This window comes from Curcuma longa, chromosome 17, assembly GCF_044706935.1.
Source record: "Curcuma longa cultivar G26 ecotype Majalengka, Jawa Barat chromosome 17, ITB_CL_G26_1.1, whole genome shotgun sequence".
Lineage (NCBI taxonomy): Eukaryota > Viridiplantae > Streptophyta > Magnoliopsida > Zingiberales > Zingiberaceae > Curcuma > Curcuma longa.
Window position 1 is genome coordinate 2,262,147 of NC_133877.1, and position 21,959 is coordinate 2,284,105.

Below are 21,959 nucleotides of genomic sequence, written 5' to 3' on the forward strand. Positions count from 1 at the left end.
AAACACTTCGAGTGCACTTAACACCAGTGCCTACAATTAAATTGATACAGTTTTGTTCAATGTCTTACATCAACTTTGCTGGCAATCGATCAATTGTGTGTTTTTAGTAAATAATGGAGATCTATTCAACATTTCTAATGTTACAACTACTCTCTTTTCATGGGTTACAATCATGACTTGGAAGACTTTGTACACCAAATAAACAAAACAATGCCTCCATCATCTGATCAAGGAGCAACTTATAATTAAAGGACTAGCTAAATTACATGCGACTAAACTACACTAAACTTTTGGTTATTCAAATTACAGAACGAATCTTGTTGTGCCTTCCTGATCTACAGTGCCTCTTCGGCCTCACTTAATTCCTCGTGCCTTTGAAGCAATAAGTCGTCGCACAACTCCAGAAGGTCATCGGCCAGTGGAGGAATGGTTGGATTTCGTCCCTCATTGTAAAGGTGTGCATTGAAAGTTATTTGCCACACATCATGCCTGAAATCCTCCCTGGATTTGTACTCCAAGTTTCTGACCTTGCCTCTTATTGTGGATAGGTCCATAGGATGATCAATGATGTCCAGATAGTCAGGAGCTTCTTTCTTTGTCACAGGTTTGAGGAATAGGTACGATATTTCAATCTTATCTTTCAGATTTTCAACAATGCTCTCCAATATATTTGCAAGTTCCACCTGCAAGAAAAAAGGAGTTAAATTTTTGTGCATACAAAGGATGATAATTCAAATAGTACAGTTGCATCCAATTGTTTATTGTTATAAAAAAATTGATTTAGACAAGAATAAAATGGACTGTAGGTGTCCCTGGATTGGTTAACAAGGTCAACATGGACATGCACAATTCCATTAAATTGCAAGTCTCTAAGATTCTAACAGAAATGCTTACTGAGAAATAAATATTTATATATTATATCTATAAAAATTCTATTGATATGATTTCGCAATACCATTTTAGCAGGTAGATAGAAATGAATTGAACAAGGAATGGCATTTTCTCAAATCTTGACAAACAAACACGAATAATAAAATTCCATGTTGTCAAAAGTATGCAGGTGATGAGACTATGCATCTTAATGCCAGTTAATTGCTTGATTACCTCGCCTCCTCTACGGCGTTTAGCTATTGGTGCATACTCCATCTGTCCTGATTCTACAATAGCCCTCCTCTTTGCTGCTCGATCCCTTTCAGGCAACCTTCTATCATTTTTGTATGGCCGAGACTCCAATAAATATTCATCTCTGAAATCTGGTTTTGCCTTTTTCTTCTTCTTCTTCTTTGCCTTCCTTAATTCTTCCATTCTAATTTCCTCTTCATACCTTCTAGACTCCAGCCGTCGCTGCCGCTCTTCATGTGCTATTTCCTCCTCTATTCGCCTCCTAGATTTCTCTTCTATCATGCTCTCTTTACTTCTCCTTTTATCTGCCTCTTCCAATGATCTCTTGCCAAAACTTTGATATCTCTTACTTGTCTCTTCAGCAAACCATTGATTCTCTGGCCTTCTTTGTCTATCAAAACTTGCTAATTCAGCAATTTTTTTGGTCTTTCTATAGTCATAATCCATTTCAGTATCAAATTCATGTTTGGAGGGCTCTGCAATTGTGACTTTTGGCTGTTTAATAATTATTTTCTTTCGAGGTGGATCTTTCTCTGTGTCAACAGGCGGCCGTATTACTACAGAAGGCCTCAGCTTTTCCTGATGAGCATCCTCAACCTTTACTTTATTAGATATTATTATCTTATTGATCTTCAATGATGATTTAGTTTCAGCATGCACTTCTGTGCTTTGTTTCTTAAAAGAATTAGCCTCGGCTAAGTTTTTCCCTGATGGCTTGTCGCCAGGGCCGCACTTGAACTTTACTGGGATAACTTTTCCTTGCATCTTTAGTGCACCTTTCTCTATGGTTTCTGGTGCATCTCCCTCGCTGACTTTGAAAGTCATCTTTTTGCCTGCTGTTTTTGCTTGAAACCGAGTTGCGATGTCTGAATGACTAGGTTTAGCAGAATTACTTTCTAGTTCTGAAGTTTCTGGTTCTTCTCCATATTTCGGGCAGTTCTTGTTGGTACGCATGTGCCCAAGCTGCTTACACAGAACCATCAGTGATTAAAATGATAGCTATATCACACAAATCACAATTATCAATCATGCACACACCTGACCACAGGCACCACAAACAAAACTCTCTCTCACTGGTTTATCACTTGGTTTCTTTTCCTTGAGAACCTGATTCAGCAATGCATAGCAGGAAATATGTCAGTTATGATGTTTGAATAAAGTCACAATATGCAACTAAGATTTGCTAGGGTGCCTTAGATAAATTATCCATGAATTTATTAGGAACTAGCATCTACCTTGGGGTAGTATAAGAACTGACTTTTAGCATTGTCATGCAATTTGTTCAAGTGTCAGGAATATATAAGCTAAGAGAAAATACATGGATAAAAATCCATAAAGCTAAAGAATAGGTCTGCGATTTGTTAAGAATGAGAACATGCAGACATGGAAAATCTTCTTTTGCCTAATAAAATCATTAAGGATTGGAATAAATGGTTAGTTCTAGAAAATTCAGTGTGCACTAAGCAACTACTTCAGGCTACTATTAATGCCATATAAAATTGCCCAGTAATCATCATTTGTGTACTCTCATATTAATATACATGAATATTTCCTTTATCATATTGGCGGTAAACAAGAAAGCATTTTGCTTCAGTATGCAAAGTACAAAAGTAAGTCTAAATACAGGCATACTTGAATGTGATATGTAATAAGGTTGCAAACAGAAGTTGCTTTGGCTCATACAGTGCAGATGGAAATTAATTTAAAAAATGGATAAGCAAAGAAAGGAAGAAACAAAAAGTTCAACGGACAACCAATTTGGCGATTGAGATTGTTTTTTGAGCTCTTAAAAGTAGACTTTACTTTTAAAAAGGTCATGAGTAGTTTTTAGAGGAATTGATTTTAGAGGAATTGGAAGGAATTTCTAAAAACTCAATTTTAGTTTAATGATTAATTTGATGAGAAACCCCTTTTTCTTCTCATTTCTAATTCTAGCAAAATGAAACCAAAATTAAAAAAAAAAAAGATTCCCCAATCGCTATTGTGTCTCAAGCTTAAAAATATACAAAGGAATATCATCTAACAACGATGGCAAGAAGCCATCAGTCCCAACTATTTGACCCTGACAACTTAGATCTTATTCCACCATTGAAAGAAAGCATCATCTAACATGGCTTATGAAAGTGCTTGATAGGATTTCTTAACCAAAATAATTGAAACATGTAGATGAGATCTTTATGCTAAGTTAAGATATTATGAAAGCTAAAAATGGAACTTAAACAATCAATATACCCAAGAGATACCCTGCATGCCAAGTTAATGCTTACTACCTTCATCCCATCTTTTGCTGCAGGACCTTTTCTTTTTACTAGTCCAGTTGATACATCCTCGCTAACCTCATTACCCTTTTTGGGTTTTAATTTGGCAGAAATCTTTTTTTTACTATGAAGTTTCTCAACCTGCATTATGCCAATTTATATCCCAGTGGATTAGTAATACAGCCAAAATTACACTAAATCACAGTATCCCATGAATATTTGTCCAGTCCAATGTGGTAATAAGTATGCAATGAGATTGTGTCATCCAATAAGTACCTCTTTAGATTCTTTTAATGTGTCTTTGGAAATAAACAAGCTGTCAGCAGTGCTTGTTTTCTTGGAATCAGCATGCTCCAGAACTAAATCTGAACCACCATCCATTCCAATAAATTTCTTTTTTTTCCTTTTTATTTCATCTCCATCATCTGCACATAAGTGACATAACTACATCAGGTATTAGAAAAACACTCGCACTTGTGTGTCGAGCTTTAGTCATCAATGCCTGAGAGTATTTCAATCCCATCAATCAAAAAATAAAGATTAGATATGCGGTTCAATGTAAGAATTGGTCAGATATACAGCACAAATGCCTATAATTGTTCATCACGGGAATATAACATTGTAGCAAAAACATAGCATTTAGTGTTCCATAAATCCTTTTATGCATGTTCAATTGTTGGTTTAAACCACACATACATTGGGATGCATTTTAGCTGCCACTAAAAATATAAATGTAAATGACAGCATCTTCAGGCTTCTATAAACTGGCGTGTGCTGTTCAAGTTACCACCATCAGTCCTCCAACAGACAATACTTATCCTCATGTCAATTTTGTTTTATCCTCCTCAGTAATCATCTCAAGCAACACTCAAATATAGTGATCAAAATAGAACTTCAACTCATATTTGAAATGTTGGCGACATTCTGCAAAAGGGGAAACTAGGAAATATTGTGATCAAAATTCTGAGGAAGACTCTATAGAAAGAGTTAAAGAAGAAGCTGAAGTGCCCTGTCAGTTCTGAGGAAAGTTTGTTAGACTGTATATTGAATGGGTTCTTCTTCTGGTAAGAATAGATTCCATTTGCTTTGCTCCAATATAATACAAGGTTAGCATGACTTTCTAAGCACCTCAGTTTCCAATGATCTACTAAGGTCACTTTAGGATTAATATGTGGTGTGGGAGTCTACCTTCCTAAGGAGAAAAAAAATCTACATTGTACATTACAAAAAGGGATTGAAAAAGTCAACATTGATCCACCTTAAGCTACTAATTCATCACATGTAGTATACGGCAACAAATAACCTCCTCCTCTGGTGGTTCCAGCATGATGAAACTAATTGTACCAACAAAGAATGGCCAAACAATAATGTTAAACACCATGGACCCAAGCTCCCTACCGATTGCATCTTGCAATAAATAGCCACCCACAACCATGGGAAACTAGATTAGAAAGTGACCTAGTACATGTCCAGTCCTTAAATTACATCCTATTATTATCACGAGTACATTCCACTTCAGTGATCATTCCATAGATTTCAAGTTAACTAAAAAGAACTATCTATCTTCATGTTAAACAAGACTAGTCATAAGCCAGGTTTAGCACAAGAAACAATATGTCAACTTATATTGACTGAACAAGAAGTAGAAGGCTGTCATGCAAGGACTGCGGTCAAATGGTCAGCACTGTTATGAGCAACATTTTACTTCCCAGCCAATCATCTTGTTCTTACCTTCAAGCAGTCTGTGTATCATAGCTGCTTCAGCTTTGTCATCTTCAATTTCTTCTTCTGTTTGGCTTTGAGGTTGACACTTTCGCATTTTGAGACCCTTAACCCCATCTGCTTTTTCTCTCATGTCGGTGTTACCATCATCCTCTTCCTCACATTCCTCGGCATCCAGCAAATTCTCAAGGTCCCCAGCAAATGAATCTAGATCACTATTTGCTTCAGAATCACTGTCATTTTCATCGCCATCAGCAGCAGATAGGCTTTGAACTTGTCGGTCCCAAATTTCCTGACATTTTTCTCTAGTTTGCTGCTGTAGCTGAAGAAAAGACATTCTCTGTCCACGGGCAAATTTATTCAGTGTTGTAGCATCTACTTTGACTCCTGCAGCTGCTTGCTCGCTAGATAGTTTCCGTACCATAGCAATTCGATGCCACCTAGTTAGCTTATCAATTTGCTCTTCAGGGACATTGAATTTTAAGAGGATCTACAAATGGAATAAAAAATTAGAAAGAGGTCTAAAACAATAAGATGAATGGCAGATAACTAAGTAACAATAAGATGAATGGCAGATAACTAAGTAGCAGCAAATTTCTTTAAGAACAGAACAACCAATATTCCCATTAAAAAACAAAGTTGTATTTTAACAATCATCCTTTGGTGATTAGCAACTACCAGAAGTTGCACGTCTTATAACAACCAAAGATCCTGTTGTGCAAGGACTCACATAGTCATAACTAGTAAGAAAAAACAATGCTACAGAATTCAGATATATGGGGAAAATACCTCACGTGCTGCATCCATGCTCAGTCTACGAAGATCAGCATCAGTCCCAGTCACTGTTGAACTTCCTCGAGCAGCAGCAGCCTTTTTCTTAGAGATTGCAGAAGAAATAGGAGCCTTTGGTGTCACACGCACATAGCTAAATCCAAGCCCCCGGCCAGAAGGATCCCCAACACCAGTAATTTCCAACCGCTCGATATTTTCTCGGTCCTAATAAGAAATCAACAAAATTAAGAAAATGTGATTCCAGAATATAACATAGTAAAGAATAATCCAAACAGTGAATATTCTTGTTTAGAGGTAAAATTTGGGATCAGTCATCCAGAATATTTGGATCAAAGCAGACTCTTCAGTATAGCAATCATGACTACCTACAATAATCACATTTAGCAAAGTTTTTAAAGATATAGATTAGTCCAAACTTGGTGAAAAAATAGTCAGTGTAGCTGGCACCAAAAGACAGCAAAAACCATACTACAATATTTTGATATCAAACTCACTTTAAAAAGATGCACATCAGGAAGCCAACAGACATTACCAGTTAGCTTATATGGACAGAAACAAGTGCTAATTGTGTCTGTACAGTTTCTGTATCATAATTAGAAAAAAATCAAAAAGGGCCTAGATAGTATGATATTGGTGATACAGAGCTACACAAAATGGATTATGGTTGTTCCAATCAAGACTATGTATTTGTCATATAAGATATTTGAAGGAAACAAATTGTGAGATAAATCTATTTGCCTCGGTAATCCCAGTAATCAATATATGGAGTAGAACAACAATATTATTACCTATTTCCCAATTATTTGAGGTAGAGCAAATGTGTCATCTTATTTTATGTTCACAGCATGGATCCATGTTAAAGAAAGGCAAACCTGATTTGTGCATGCAACAAAGTTGCTTGTAAGATTCCATGAGGTTATCTGCAATTCCCTCTCAATGTGTGATGCGGCAGCTAGAGCAATAGCTTCATCAGGAAGTTGATTCATTGCCGAAGAAAGGCCAACAGGGTGAGTGAGCCTACTAATACCCAATTGCTTAAGGCGACAAAGACCAGCTTGCATACTTTCATACGAGCAAACCTGGAAGTTATGCAGTAAAATAGTATCATATAAATACAAAGGTCAGCTAACATGTGAATAAACCTACCATCACAATGGGAAAAGGTTAAAGACAAAGACATACTAAACCAAGTGATCTTTGACAAAGATATAGTACTAAATAGAGAAGCATGCAAGCAAACTCACATTCTCAGGTGACACCATCCTCCTCAGCTCTTCCTCTGATGGAATGCGAAAATCACTCTTCTTCACCCAAAGCAACTCCCCATTAAATCCTTTCTGGAAAAGGTGATCGTGAAATTTAGCAACGTCACAACTTTGGTAAAACCAATATTGAACACGACTAGATAGAAACAACTCCAGATTCAGTTTCTGACATTGCTACTAACCTTTAAATCAGCACAATGTTTCAACCTTTTTCGCACAAACGCATCTGTCAGGCCTGGGAACTGACCTGACAATTCATCAGCTCGAATATAAGGGGGGATGCCAGGCCTCTCTTTTGCATGAAATTCCCTGTATATGTGTACTAGCATCCTATTAACAAGATATGTCTGAACATTTTTTGTTCCTGGGGACATCACTTCCATATGAGGTTCCTGAAGAGAAACAAATGTTGGACTTTGTGAATCCAGTTGAAACAAACCAGAAGAAATGAAGGATTCAAAAAAAAATAATTCATTTTCTTGTCCTAATATCTTGGGCACACTATTTGATAGCTAATATGAAATTTTAACAGAGAAAACATCGTGACAGAAAAATAGCAATAAACAAAGAGAACTGCAGAAATACATAAACCCTGATTTCAAATATTTGTCAATGCTCATTTCACATTGATCCCATCTTTTTCCCAAATACAAGCCATCATACAATTTGCATCATAATTTTCCATACATCTGGAGTTGAAGAAAATCTTTGTGATATAACTTGCAACGATTATGGGAGATAATTTAGAACCTCTCATAATTTGTAAAACACCCAACAATATAATAACGTATTACAAATTCATTTCATAGATGTATCAGTAAACAAGCCCATAAGCTCGTAGAGAAATGTGTTAATGAGTTGAGCTCATAAATTCTTATCTCATTAAGTTTAAAATATGTTCAAGCTTGTTTATTTTTTATACTTATACGTATTTGAATAAACAAACAATCTTTTACCAAGCTATCAAGTTTTCTCACAAACTTAGGTTCAATTACAGGTCTATATATAATCTCAAATTTTCTAGTACTAGTCATTACCCTACCTTCCTTCATGCAAAAAGTGAAACTGACACCGACCACAAGATTGTTGAGAACCGTTGCTAGTCCATTCCACTTCAAAGCCAATTTAAGTAAGGAACAAGGGAGGTGAGATGATGATGTCTGCTCAAGAAGCAACCACAACGTCCTATTATGTGAAACAATAATATGCTCGAGTTTGACATTCAAACTGAGAAAAATGATGCATCAAAAGCTTGGTACCATGCCAGATGGGACAATGGCTTTTGACTTGGTGATGGTAATTATTGGGCAAAGTTCAAGTGGTGGCCAAATGTAGGAATTCTAAAGTGAGGCTTTCAAGATGTCATGGTAGTGCAACTCTCCTTAGATCGCAAAGCATGGCCCATCTTGTGTTGCCAACTTGCTATAAAAATGGCAAATTGCATGGATGCCTATAGAAAAGATTGATCAAATGGAATCCGTGGAAACAATTAGAGAGAGTCATCAATTGGGAAACCGACGGTCTCAAGACTGCTAGCTATGTCTAGGTCTATACATGTGCAGATTTATGTGACTTATTTACATAACAAATTGTAGATTTGTTGTTCAAGAAATATATTTTTGTATTGCATAAATTTCATTTTTAATTTTAGGTGCCTACAAAAAAAATGGAATCAATTTCTTATATTTACAAAATGTTGAATTGTCACATCAAAATGACAACGTGGTCGATAGACTCAATCTCGGCACACCTGTAACAAGGCGGATGATATAATAACTCTGCAATAGTCCTCAGGGTGAAAAAGAAGCAAAGTAATTTATGTGTGATAAAATTCACTACGATTAATTTAATTTACCACCGACTCCACCTAATGGGATAAGGCTTGGTTGGTGTTGGTGTTGGTGTTGGTGGTGTTGTTGTTGTTGATTAATTTAATTCACCATTCAATTGAATTTAAAGACCATTAAAGCTCAAGTGTTCTAATTGAGTTAAACAAATGCATCAGATTGCAATAAAGGTTTGATCATTGTAGTGAAAATGCTTTATATAGCAAAAAAAATGAAGTGCTAGTCTTTGAGATTTTTTGTGGCCAATAAACATTTTTGGCATAACAGCCTGAACCAGGAGATAGTAGTTTCTGTTTTTAAGTCCTAATATAATGATATACACGCAAATGAAATTCTTAAAGCATGAGCACAATTAAATGGGAACCCCTTTAAACCAAAATAAATAAATATATGTATACATTATTGAAGGTAACTCAAACCACAGAATTAATTTAATTGGAACATAATTCATGCCAAATAATCTCAATCAGATTTATGAAAAAATAAAGTTTGGTTGAGGCCTGCACTACCAAGAAATTTTAAATAGAGAAATCATTTTTCTATTAAAAAAATGGAGATGACATTATTTTCTTCGTACATGAACATCTTTACTACCTTTAATATCCTCTAAACTTTATTTTTTGCTCAAGTTCTATCTACTGACAGTAATTTGGTTTTGGCTTCAGCCTACCAAGGTTTAATATTTGACACTTTATGAGTAATCATCAAAATAATATGACGAGATAGAACAAAATTGAACAGTTTCATTAAAAAGTAAACAAAACCAGAAACCTACTGTTGGAAAAGAAAAAACAAAAAAACATACTTGCTGTCCAACTACATATAATTTGTCTATCCGTCTAAGAGAAAGCATTCCCTTTGCCGAGCGAACCAAAAGAAAGTCTGTCGATGACAATTTATGAGGAAATATAGGAGCACGGTACATATTTGTTTCCAGGCATGACTGACTGTATCCCTGACCAATATCGCCAAGAAAGGGAGATTTGTCAGCAGGATCAAGAGTGAGGAGAGTTCCCAGGCCATTGTTACCATTTCGCAATGATGAGGCAGTTTGATCACCAGGTGATGTTTTCTGATAATATGTGCAGAACCTAGCACCCATCCCAACATTGCCCAAAAGCAACGGTCTTTCTTCACAGTATCTGTATAAGGATGAATGCCAAGCAAACCATCACAAATACTGATTTAAGTGGCAAGAGATGGATAAATGGGATTATAGCCAGTTCCGCTATCAGTAAAACAAATGCTGCATAGGAATAACAGAGTACAAAAACTACAGACTAGAAGTGAATTGCATAAATTAGTCATAGATTGAAGGAGCACTTACTCCAAAAGAAAGATATGTCCATCCTTTACAGAGAGCTCAGATTTTTTCTTGAATGCCCCAGGAGGCCTCAGAGGTCTATTCTCTCCAGGCATCTTTTGCGCCTTTGACCACAAGTGTATCCTAGTGCACACAAGATGAAGCATAGAATTCGGACATATACCTTGGGCAGCAAGAGTCATATCATCTTCTAGCTCTCTTCCAGAATAAAGTATCTTAAATTTTTCTGTTGGTTTGATATCTGGAAGGGGAAAAACTTTAGTTAATTTCAGAACCAATTACATATCCAATGTAGCATCAAGAAAAAATAATAATGAGATTTTTGGTCAAATAGAGACTTTGAGAAAAATAGTTGAAAATAACAGAGTAAGAGAAATCAAAAAGGGAAATGAACAGCATCAGGACAACAGATTAAAATATGTTATGGCTTGCACATGCCAGGTTCCCAGCAGGTTGTTATGAGAAATCTGTGGCAAGTACTAATGTACAATTTTAATAATGTCCTTTATATGCAAACTTCGCTTGGGCACTCTTCAAAACAAAATATCTTTTCTAGTGCCAACATATCAGGCACCTTTACAAAATATGCCATCAAACAAATCAGCGGTCACTTTCCTTTTCCAGTTTCCATCACCTTTCCACTAGTTCTTTCATTTCTCTTAATCTAATTCCTGTTGGCTGGTTTTATCCCGAATATCTCTAGGAAGCATTACTGGAATGCAAAGGTCACTTAAATATGCTACAAATTTATCAAGCCTACACAGAGATTAACTAACCAAATTTCTTTGATGCTCGCAATTTGACAGATAGCAGCATTTCCTCTGCATTTACATTAAGTTTGATTGCTTTCCCTCCAAGGCTCATCAAAACCACCTTCATTGGCCCCTGAGAACAAGGTGCTCCTTGTGCTTTAGCAGCAGCTTCATTGTAATGTGGATACCATAAGGCTTTAGGCCTATGAAAATTTGTGATATCCTTACTGCAGAACTGTAAAATCTCAGTGTATAGAAGAATGAAGCTACAGTTTAGCATAAAAAAACATGTCTAAAGCATTATTTACTAAGAACCATAAAGCCAGTTGGATGCACAAACTGTCATATTTTAAATAAGACATCCCTGTTGTACAGAAATTTTCAGCAGGAAAAACACAGCTAATAACAAGAAAGGTCAATTGTATTGGTAAGAAAAATTACGTCACGCTTGAAACAATAATATATTCAATTGAAAATAAAAGCCATTTGGGAGACAAGTTAGAACTGCATGAGTGTAAATAATATCAAAATCAGTCCATATGGAACATCCAATTGTTTTCTAGTTCCTACATTGAAAGCAAGTAAATTCCCAATGAAACTATCTATGATGTCAAATTAACATCTAAGAACATGCATCATTTGTGGATGAGTGACTATGTTAGAAATCTCTAGCCTGAGATTTTTAGTGTCCTTAACCTCATTTACATATACAAGAATTAGTTTAAGAAATCGACAATTTAACTAGAAAGTAGGCTAAAAGATGTGTAGGATTGACATTCTTAACTTCATTACCCTGTCTAAGGATGGAAATCTGCAAAAAAAATATCAATCTAAAATGCAACAAAGTGATCACTAATGAATTTGATAGATTACTACAATTTAGTAGCTCAATTTATTGGTACGCATTGGTGCTTCAAATTTCAGAGCTATAACCACCTCCAATAAATAAAATAATATAGTACTTTATATAAAGCATCAAGCAAGCAGCTATAAACATATAAACTGTATATAAATCATTGATGCAATCATATTTATTAGATTGATCAAATCACATGCTCCAAAATAAAAAATAAATCAGTGGTATTTAATCAATTATCCTACATTGTTTATCATTAATAAAACATACAAAGGAAACCACCGCATAAGAACTGCCATATTTATCCTCCGTTAGTAATTCAGATATACCATCAGAAAATAACAACATCAAACACCTATCTAAACAACTTCAAGAAATAACATATGTCTAGGTAAAATCATGAAACAGTGCAAACAAAAGGAAGAAGCATCTTCTTACTTGCTCAACTTGGGCTTCATGGTTTGCAACTTCAATGCAGGCAAAGAATGCATGACTTTCATACTTGTTACAGAACGCTTTTTAGCATGTGATTTTGTTTGCTGAGATGTTTTCCGATTTGAGTAGTATTTGTCATTAGAGATGTTAAATCGACCAGCAGTAGTAATTGCTTGAATATGAAGATCGAGAGAGTCTTCCATGGAAGACTGAGGACGGCTGATGATCATGGCACCTGCATGAGATAACTGATCACTTACAGTGTAATCCAAAATCTCAAAAAGCATTTGATCATCCTGAAGATCAAGGATAAGCTTGGGCTTCGGAATATTTTCATCAGAATCCCAGATGATATGGTCTACCCAAGAACTCTCTAGGAATTCTTTATTGAGTGAAGATAGTCTGTTCAGCCATCCCAAAACACCATCTTTGCTAGCATCCTCAGACCTTTTATCAGTCACAGATTCTGTAGAACTCAAGAGAACCCTTTTAGAATTCAATTTTGAACCGTTTGATTGCGGCAGGCAGGTCACATCACAAGTTTGATTATATCTTGAGATTGAAAAACTTCTGGAACCAAATGACTCTACTAAAAGAGGATCCTTCAGCAAATCAGTATCCTTCTCAGCAGCTTCAGCATTTCTCTGCCAAAATCCTTCTGATTCAGCGGTGACATAGTTTGTCTCAACTTCAGGTTCAGATGCTATACAGTTATTTGAACAGTCATGGCTAGCTTCAGGAGAATTTCCCCAGATAATGTTATTTTCCCAGTCATGTTGATCAAAAGGATAAAGATCTGTAAGTACTGGAGTTTGCCCAACCAACATATTCGTTGTAATATCCTTCATTGGCTGAGCACAAAGATATGTGTCATCAAGTTTCTCATGAGCTATGTCAGACACTTCTTCCACAATATCATCAAAGGCAACAAGAGTAGAATCAGTATTCTTGGCAATAATTAAATCTTTAGAAGAGCTCCTCAAAAAGACTTCCTCATCTTCTTCAACAAAATCAGCAACATCCAACATTCTTACACGCTCTGCAAGTATTTAGTAGACAATAAAAATGATTTGGCATTCAAGATTGCAGGTTGAAACTACCAAGGAATAGTTATTGCAAAAGTAAAAATAGATGGCATCAAGAACAAGAATCATGTGTGTTGAGTCAAGCTGATCTCAACAACTTGTGCATCAAAGTAATGAAATATCAAATTCAAACCTGTACAAGTACCATCTATTGCCAGAGATGAATGTGTTAGGAAAACAAGTACATAGAACAAGTCATCTGAATTTTGCTTTCAGATAATAAAATTAATTTTGCTGCATAATAACAAGTCCATGGAGCAGTATAGAAATCCACAAGACTAATACAAATATTAGAAAGTTAACCAAAACTTCAAGACACTCACAGTGGCTTCCTTGAAATAGTATTCAAAACTATCAAAATACAAAAGAACATCATATCTTTCACTCGCCGAGGTTTGCTTGCTTTTTCAAAATACCCCTGAGTGTTTAAAATCATCAAATTGCCGTCCCAAAGCTTGAGAAGCAAATCATAGTACCCTCCAACTTCAAAACATTATTAAATTATTTGATATGGTAACCATGTGGTCTCATTTCATTAATGATGAAAACACTACCATAATTGCATTAAGTCAATTAACAGGTATCAGTAGCTAGGGATAGAATGACAAGACTTTTAAAACTCTAGGGGGTACTTGACAAGATTAAAACTCTGGTGAGCATTTTGAAAAAAAAAAACGAGTAAAACTTGGAGGGTGAAATGAAATTTTCCCTGTATTTAAAATGCAAGAAAAGAAACCATACCTACAGTCGGGCGAACTAAAATATTGTTTCCTTGAAAGTGAGAGAATTATCTTTTTCCACTGTTGTAGAAAAAGCTATAAGGTAATTCATTTAAGGTGTAGCCAATGTCATAACCAAGGTCTGACAATACCAGTTTGTATGGTTTTGGCCAAAACATACTGATACAACCATGTATTGACTGTGATTCCAACTTCTGCTCCTTGAGATGTATGTCCTTTCCACCCTTGTCAACTGTCATTCAACTACCTACTCTCTTAAGCCAATCCAAATTATGTCAGCATATGACATGGATATGCATTACTATAAAATCGACCATTTGAACTATGCTTGACAACATAACCATAAGAACCACAAAGGATGTGTAGAATTCCTTTTTAATTTCCCTTCATTTTCATAGGAAACAAACAGACAGCAGACAAGGGAAATATGGAAGATTACAAAATCAACATCTTTTACCTATCGGGCGTTTCTGATGACTTTTTCTTTCTGGTCTTCTTACAGCTTCATGCATACCAAAGATTTCAGAGAACCTCAAGATCACCATACCATCCTCAACACATAGCACTGGAAGGGATGTATCAACACGAGACCCTATCTTTTCTTGTTCATCGGCAGGTTGTTCCTATGAAATCATAAAAACAAGTAGAATAAAAAATAATGAGTACCACCATAAGAATGTGACCATGATTTTTGGTGACCTTATTAGAAAAACTGCAAGATTTTGTTTAATAAGAGTTTGAGAACTATATTTGACATGTAAATAACAACGTCAAGTTCAATACAAGTATAATAAGGGCTGTTCCATTACAGAATATGATATATTATTGGTATGCGATACCTAGATTTTTGTTTTGTTATTTTGATGAGTATAGACAATATTTGACATAGCTATCACTAAAGAAGCAAGCTGAGATAAGGAAACAAGAAAGATGCAATAATGATGTTAACTTAATTTGCAGACAAACTACCTCTAGATCATCCAATTCAAAAGTATCAGCATCTTCCTCTGAAGACATGGCAGAAGCCAAGTTGTTGTCCGGAGGAATTGCTGTCACAGAAATCAAACATGAATGCTAAGCTGAAATAACAAGTGAAATTTGATAAAAGAGAAAACTACAAATTAACATTATGAGTAGGTGCATTCAGAATCTAGTACAAAAAGTACCTGCTTATTTGTCTAAGCAGTGTAAAGAGGAAAGGGTTCACAAGTTAGGAGCAAGATCATCTTCGGAACATCGATATATCAGTAAGCACATGAACCAAACAAGTGTTCTAGCAAGAATTAGTCCAATTCTATTATAAGCTCAGTCCTAACAAGAAGGTGAGAGCCTCACCCTCCATTACTAATGAACCAGTCCATCATTAAGAATCTGAGTTCAAAAAATATGATATAGAAGCCATCATCAAATCCTACAACTACAAAAACAATAACAAGAAAAAAGGGAGGATGCTCCATGAACTAATCTCCAATTCAGTTGTCCAAAGAAATGATCTCAATACTCATCAAAGTGCTCCATAAGGCTTTAAAAACTACAAGTAGAATGAACTAAAATGATTTAGTTGCAATATAGATCAGTATTGACCAGATAATTGGCATCCACTTAAGAAATTTTCTAAAAAAATGTAAGCAGAAATGAAAAATAATAAAAACAAGAACCAAAGAAGATACATGAGAACAAGTCAGCTTGAAAGAGTGTACAGAGATATCACGGCTGCATCTAAAACAGAATAGCAATGGTTGAGAAATAGCACCAGGAGTTATTCCTCTTCCTAAGGAAACATCAGTCATCTTAAGATGGAGCAAAACTACATTGATGCTACCACCCCTGATTCATAACTGTTCTAACTTTCTTTGTTGCATAAAGAAAAAGAAAAAAAAAAAAGATATTATTCGTCTTCATCACTTCACATAGCCTTACTGCAGTACTATGCCAGCCAAAAGTTAGTATACCATCGTAATTCCAATTATGCCCATCTTCCACTAAGTTGTATTGTTTTGATCAGAACATGGTACGAACCAAAAACACAAATAGGTTAACATGGCTTCCAATTGACAATTGGTGTTGATGCAGATTTTGTGTGTTTAAGAAGTTAAAATAGTAGATCATACAACCAAAACAACAACAAAAAAGACGAAGGGCAACCACCATGGGTACCACTAAACTGTAGCAGATGAATTACTCCAACTGCAAATTTTATATGAATATTCTTCACTAGATTAACAAATACTAACATCAATTTTCAAAAAGCCAGTTTTTCCGTATTTGTGTTTGGATGGGAAGATTCATACAGATCAGGGTCCTCTCTGAAGTAAGTCAACTGAACCCATTTTTATGTCAACAATAATCGCTACCAACAAAAGAAGGTCCCCATAGATGAGATAAGGCAGAAAGATATTCATTTGAAAAAAAAATTCAGTAGCAGGTTCAATTCTTATCATCTCCTCATATAAAGATACAAATTCAAAGAGGGATGGAGATTTATATTTTCAATTTTGAGAGAAGGGGAGATTTTGTAGTCACGACTTAAGAGCTCACATTCTAGATCAAGCAGTTTCAAAACAAAATTGGCTATAAAATTTTAATTTGATAAACAAGTTTGAACTAATTGAATAAGAGAACAAATATGAAGCTGTGTATGTATATTATACTATATATATGCCTAAAATTTTAACTCTTTATGAAAACTTTTTAGTGGTGTTGTACAAGTGGTTTCCACTTCCTCCCTGTATATATTATCAATGTGTGTAAGACAGTTAGGGAATCAAATCAAGATATTCCCATGTCCTGAAAAAGAAATTCAATCCTAGAGGTCACTCAAAATATTGGTTATTATTTGAAACTTATCATTGCTAAACAATCATTTTACCTCACATTGACAAAATAACTGTGTGGCATTGACCTAACATATCTTGGTGTATTCTTCAATTAATATGCTCCACAAAGTAAGATGACAACACACAACAATCATAGTTATACAGCATAAATATAAGCAAAAGAATTTTTGTCCAGAAGGCTAATAGCTCTGCTAGAAATTAGGAAGAAGTAATATTACAATCAAAGAAGTATTACCTGATGAAGTGGATATTCCATTTTCAATGTTATCGTTAACTAACGCGTTATCTTTTTCTATTTCTTCATCCTCATCATAATTTTCCTCATCAAATACAGAGCTCTTTTGATCCAAAGAGACCAATAATGAACTCGAAGAGAGGAATTCTTTCTTTGGAAGCAAGAGGTCTTCTTCTGTGGTGGCTTCAACCTCTGGCCCATCATATTGTTCATCAATATCTTCATAATCAATTGCGTCTTCAGCCTTTTCATCATAATCTAAGAGCATTGCAAAACAATATACGGGTCAAATTGCTTGAAGGCGCCAGTTTCAGTTTGGTATTTTACAGTAAGAAGAAAAGTTGTCCTTTAATTATCTTCCTAGATAAACTTCCTCTGCCTAATGAGTAGCAAAGGGTGCAGATTTGATGGAACAAATAATTGAAACATAAAAGCAATAAGTTCATGTCAGTATGCATGCCTATATTGGACCTACAAACCATGTGTCTAAGTCACAATAAGATGGAAAATGCCTACATATTTGATCATAGTTAAGTAGAATTGAAATTTCAGTTTCAACAATAAGAAAAGAATCATGGAAATACGATGGATGGGCATAAATTCTTATAAGAGTTGAGATATCTTAGACCTATTACTCAACAAGGAGGCATGCATCATGATATTATTAACAAGACAGAGTCAATGGTTAAAATAGAGAGGAACTTCTAAAGTCTTAAGTGATTGTCATGTCTCAAGTATCCCTTGTGTTACAATAATAATTTTATAAGACCATGAAATCACCTTTCATACTTTTGGATTAGTGTGTTAGGATTTTGGGGATAAAAAATCTAAGATGGATATGCGAGAGTACTAGAAAGGATAAAGAAAGCAATTAGGTGTACCCAAACAGCTGATTAAAAGACTAAATGAGAGAAAATGTACTGAGGTATGGACATGTTCAAAGGCACCCAATATATCTTAATTTTATTGGAATAGTGAGTGTAAGGGATAGAGAGGAACCAAAAATTTAGGTAATTGAATAAAAATTAATTCCAGTTGACTTGAATATCACTAGTGTTTTAGTTTACATAGAGCTCAATGGAGTGGTACAATTCATATAGGTAAGCATGAATAATTGGGACAAACACATCTTCATGATGGTGGTGGTGGTGCTAGCGGTGACAACATGCAACTCTCTCACCATGCATTTCTGCTGAAGGAAAACTATAGGCACAACAACAAAAAATTATATCATGTAGTACTACAGAAAATCAACTCGAAATCAGAAACAATGTCAACAATAATACTTAAAATTATCATAGTGAAAATATTTGCATACAAAAAATGAATATACAGGCTAATTTTCTTCAGAAACACTGACCTTGCTCAGAAGAAACAGATGGTGCTGGTGATGATTTAATCAACTACAGAACATAAGACAAATTAATATTTAAAAGAACAAAATTAAATATATATATATATATATGACAAAGAACTATTATGCATGCAAAGGATCGCAATAAACAATCTCCAACTGGTAACATAGTATAGGGAACTCACATCAATGTCAGTAAGAGATGAGCCAAGCTTGTCAGCCAATGCAGAAAGATGCTCCTTTGCATCCTAAAGAAAGTAAAAAAAAAATGTTTTTCATATATGACATCTTTAAACCAACTATTATGCTTTTGGTAATAACTCCATCCAACAAAATTGTGCATATTAAAGTATGCCATAAAATCCATAGTGCTGAAAAAGTTCAATAGAAGAGGAAAAGCGCAATAGATAGACATTATGTGCCCAAGGATATGATAAAGCACATTTAAGTTACTAAAAGCTTCTCTAGATATTCAAACCCCAAAAACAAGGCTCAGAAGTGGATAGCATTACCTCATCTAGATAGTCAGCGTCTAGATCACCAAGATTATCAACATTTCCAAACATAAATCCCAGGAGTTGGTTCCGCTCACCAAGTTCCTCATATTCATCGTCGTCATCGTCATCTAAGAATCAGGAGAAAAAAATAGTGAAAGATTCCCATAATTAAATAGTATTACTAAGATGTCACAGCAATTTAAAGAAAGCTAAGTACACTTCACACCAGGACTTCCTTGTCAATGTTTAAGGACTTTGTTGTATTTTCCTTTGTTTTTTTAATTGGAAAACAAGAAGCCATAGTTGAGTGCAACAATCTAATGACAGACAAGTCATTTACATCACCAATTTATTATTGACCCTAGAACGAATAAATATATATATTTTTTAAAAAAATACTAAATTGGAAATCTCTCCAGATGAGATAATTAGCCATCAGGCACATCAACTATGGGACCAGTGCAGCAAAAAGTGCATGAGCATCCAAACCATTTCAGAGTGTTGTATAGAATTTACCCCAAAAAAATCAAGATAATGGAAGGTAAAGGGCACATTGAAAGAAACTTTGGAGTTGGTCATAACAAACAAGCTCTCCTAAGAGTTCATTCAAATCAGGTACCCGCCCAGATAGACAAAGGAATTCTCCTGGAGTTGGTCATAACTCAACCAAATAAGAACATAGTAATTCTCTGAAGAAAAAAACCCATAATACCAAAGGTTGCTCTTTCTATTGTACAAAGACTTAAGAGATACATTAACCATGCACATATGGGAATAACACGCCATAGAAAGGAGGAAAAAACTAAATGGAAACATATAGAAAAACAATTAAGTATATCATATTTGAGTGAAGCAATGTATTGGGGATGACAAAGGGAGCCAAAGAACCTCAAAGTGCCCACGCATGGAGAAGAAAGTGCAAGATAAGGCATGGTGGGAAAGGAGCAAGTTGGTGCTACCATGACAATGGAAACCTAAGCAAGCCCGCTTTCAGCTTTGAGACCTGATGGCATGGTTTTCTAGCGAACAATGGAAGAAGAGAATTCAACCAATTAAAAAAAAAACATGAACTAGGTTTTATTATCAAGTTATCAACAAAAAAGACTGGACTGACTATTATATTTCATTTGCTCACATCAGTTTGTCCAATTAAAGGAATAATTTAACAAGAAGGAACAAATTAAAGGATAAATATTTCAATTTAATGTTGATATTTTGTGCAAAAATTAAAAGGATGTCATTTGTTCTTGTTATCATCAAAAGAGTTCACCGTGTTGGAGAAATATCAAAAGTGCGTCTATCCTATTTTTTTAATTCCAAAATAGCCTTGTTCCAGCACTATTATAGTAGTTTTAACCATATATTATACAATGTGAAACAGTTTTGACCCAAAATTCATGAAAGAAAAACACTCCAACAATAACTACATGCTATTATAATTCCATAGGATGGCAAGAAACCAACAACCAACAGGACTAGTAAGACCTAGATAAAGAGTGCATACACAAGCTTCTGGCCAAGCTAAGTTAAGATTACTCAAATTGGGTATTTGTCTTCCAAAGTAAACAATTAAATGAAAAAAAAAATCTCTATAGCAGTGTAGCTAAATTTCAGCACTTTTGATCTTTTCAATAGTTTGATTCCTTGTCTCATCTGAATGTATGGACTGGATACCTTCCATTCCAATGAGTCATCAAATACTAGTAAACATCATCTCATATCCTATAGTACTTGCCATCATAAGAACGTTTGAAAATGTGGCAAGGACCACAATACTAGAGTGTCAAGAAACATGCTCTATCAATACACCTCTTCTACCACCTATACAGTTTGTCCAGATAAATATGATAATAGAATTTTGTTCTTGCTTAACTAGTTACACGGAAAACAACGAATATGTTTGATACATGTAAATTTAATTATTGCAGGAACTATCACACTGCAGCTGACCAAAATCCTCACCTTTTGACCACTTTTCATCATTCTCCTTGTCATCGTTCCACCGATCAGAAACGACCACCCCCTTGTCCTCTCTAGCTTTACGCTTCTTCTCACTCGAGGCGTCTCCATTGCTACTGTACAGAATCTCTTTCCCGGAATGCTCATGCACGGATCTCCGTTTCTCCGGCTCTGAATCCCAAGAAACCCTGGATGCCGAACTCCCCACGGTCTCCTCCTCTCTGGTTATCCTCTCCCGGAGGCTCTCCCCCTCCTCGGAGTCGGACCGGTCACTCGAGTGCTTACGCGACCGTTGCTGCGAGCACCTCGGCATCTTCAAGAAACACACAAAACCCTAATTTCCCAAGTCATGCCGGATCGATCGACAGACAGGTCGGAATCCTCCGACAATAAAACGAATCCCACATTTAATCCCTTGGTCCGAAATCTCCAAGACCTCCACCCTGAAGAGGATCAATCAATAGGGCTAGCTACCAAGGCGACCGACGCGTGGGAGCGACGACCCACGACGTCGAGGCGGATAGATCGAAGATGCAAAGAACGAATTCGCTCCTCGGAAGGAAGAAGATCGGGGTGGAGAAAGAGAGATGAGAAGGCCGGGCGGCGGCGTCGGCAGCGTCGGCGGCGGCCGTAGCTAAATGTAGGGAAGTGCAAAGCGCAGGCGGAAGGATGGGCGGCCGTTGATAAATGGAGGGTGAGCAAACATTTAGTAAATCGATTAAACTAAGTGAATTTAAAATTTTAATTTAGTCATTTTCAAATTTTAATTATTTTTTAAAAACAATTAATTAATTTGATTAATTTAATTAATTCAATTAACTCGATTTAGTTTCAATTTTAAAATTTTTTATTCAATTAAATCAAATTAATTAGAAATAA

At 35.5% G+C, this 21,959-nt stretch overlaps 1 protein-coding gene across 1 annotated transcript; it reads right to left on the bottom strand.

Moving 5' to 3' along the window:
- Positions 1-53: 53 nt before the first annotated feature.
- LOC141848379 (transcription initiation factor TFIID subunit 1) lies at positions 54-21,657 on the bottom strand. Its single transcript, XM_074736401.1, has 21 exons — positions 21,084-21,657; positions 19,137-19,249; positions 18,810-18,872; positions 18,631-18,673; positions 17,271-17,528; positions 15,168-15,247; positions 14,656-14,821; positions 12,377-13,412; positions 11,107-11,309; positions 10,334-10,571; positions 9,812-10,148; positions 7,342-7,551; positions 7,139-7,231; positions 6,767-6,973; positions 5,892-6,098; positions 5,112-5,592; positions 3,657-3,805; positions 3,393-3,521; positions 2,161-2,229; positions 1,105-2,085; positions 54-683 (listed from the first exon to the last, which is right to left on the bottom strand). Exons 1-21 carry the CDS (start codon positions 21,391-21,393, stop codon positions 336-338), a joined length of 5,721 nt encoding a protein of 1,906 aa, XP_074592502.1. The 5' UTR covers positions 21,394-21,657; the 3' UTR covers positions 54-335.
- Between the last annotated feature and the right edge of the window lie 302 nt (positions 21,658-21,959).

Coding starts and splice junctions, on each gene's coding strand:
- LOC141848379 (XM_074736401.1), bottom strand. CDS start 21,393: ATGCCGAGGTGCTCGCAGCAACGGTCGCGTAAGCACTCGAGTGACCGG. Junction 18,873..19,136: donor ACGCTGACTATCTAGATGAG/GTAATGCTATCC, acceptor TACTTTCTTTAG/GATGCAAAGGAGCATCTTTC. Junction 2,086..2,160: donor TTTGTGGTGCCTGTGGTCAG/GTGTGTGCATGA, acceptor CTGTGTAAGCAG/CTTGGGCACATGCGTACCAA.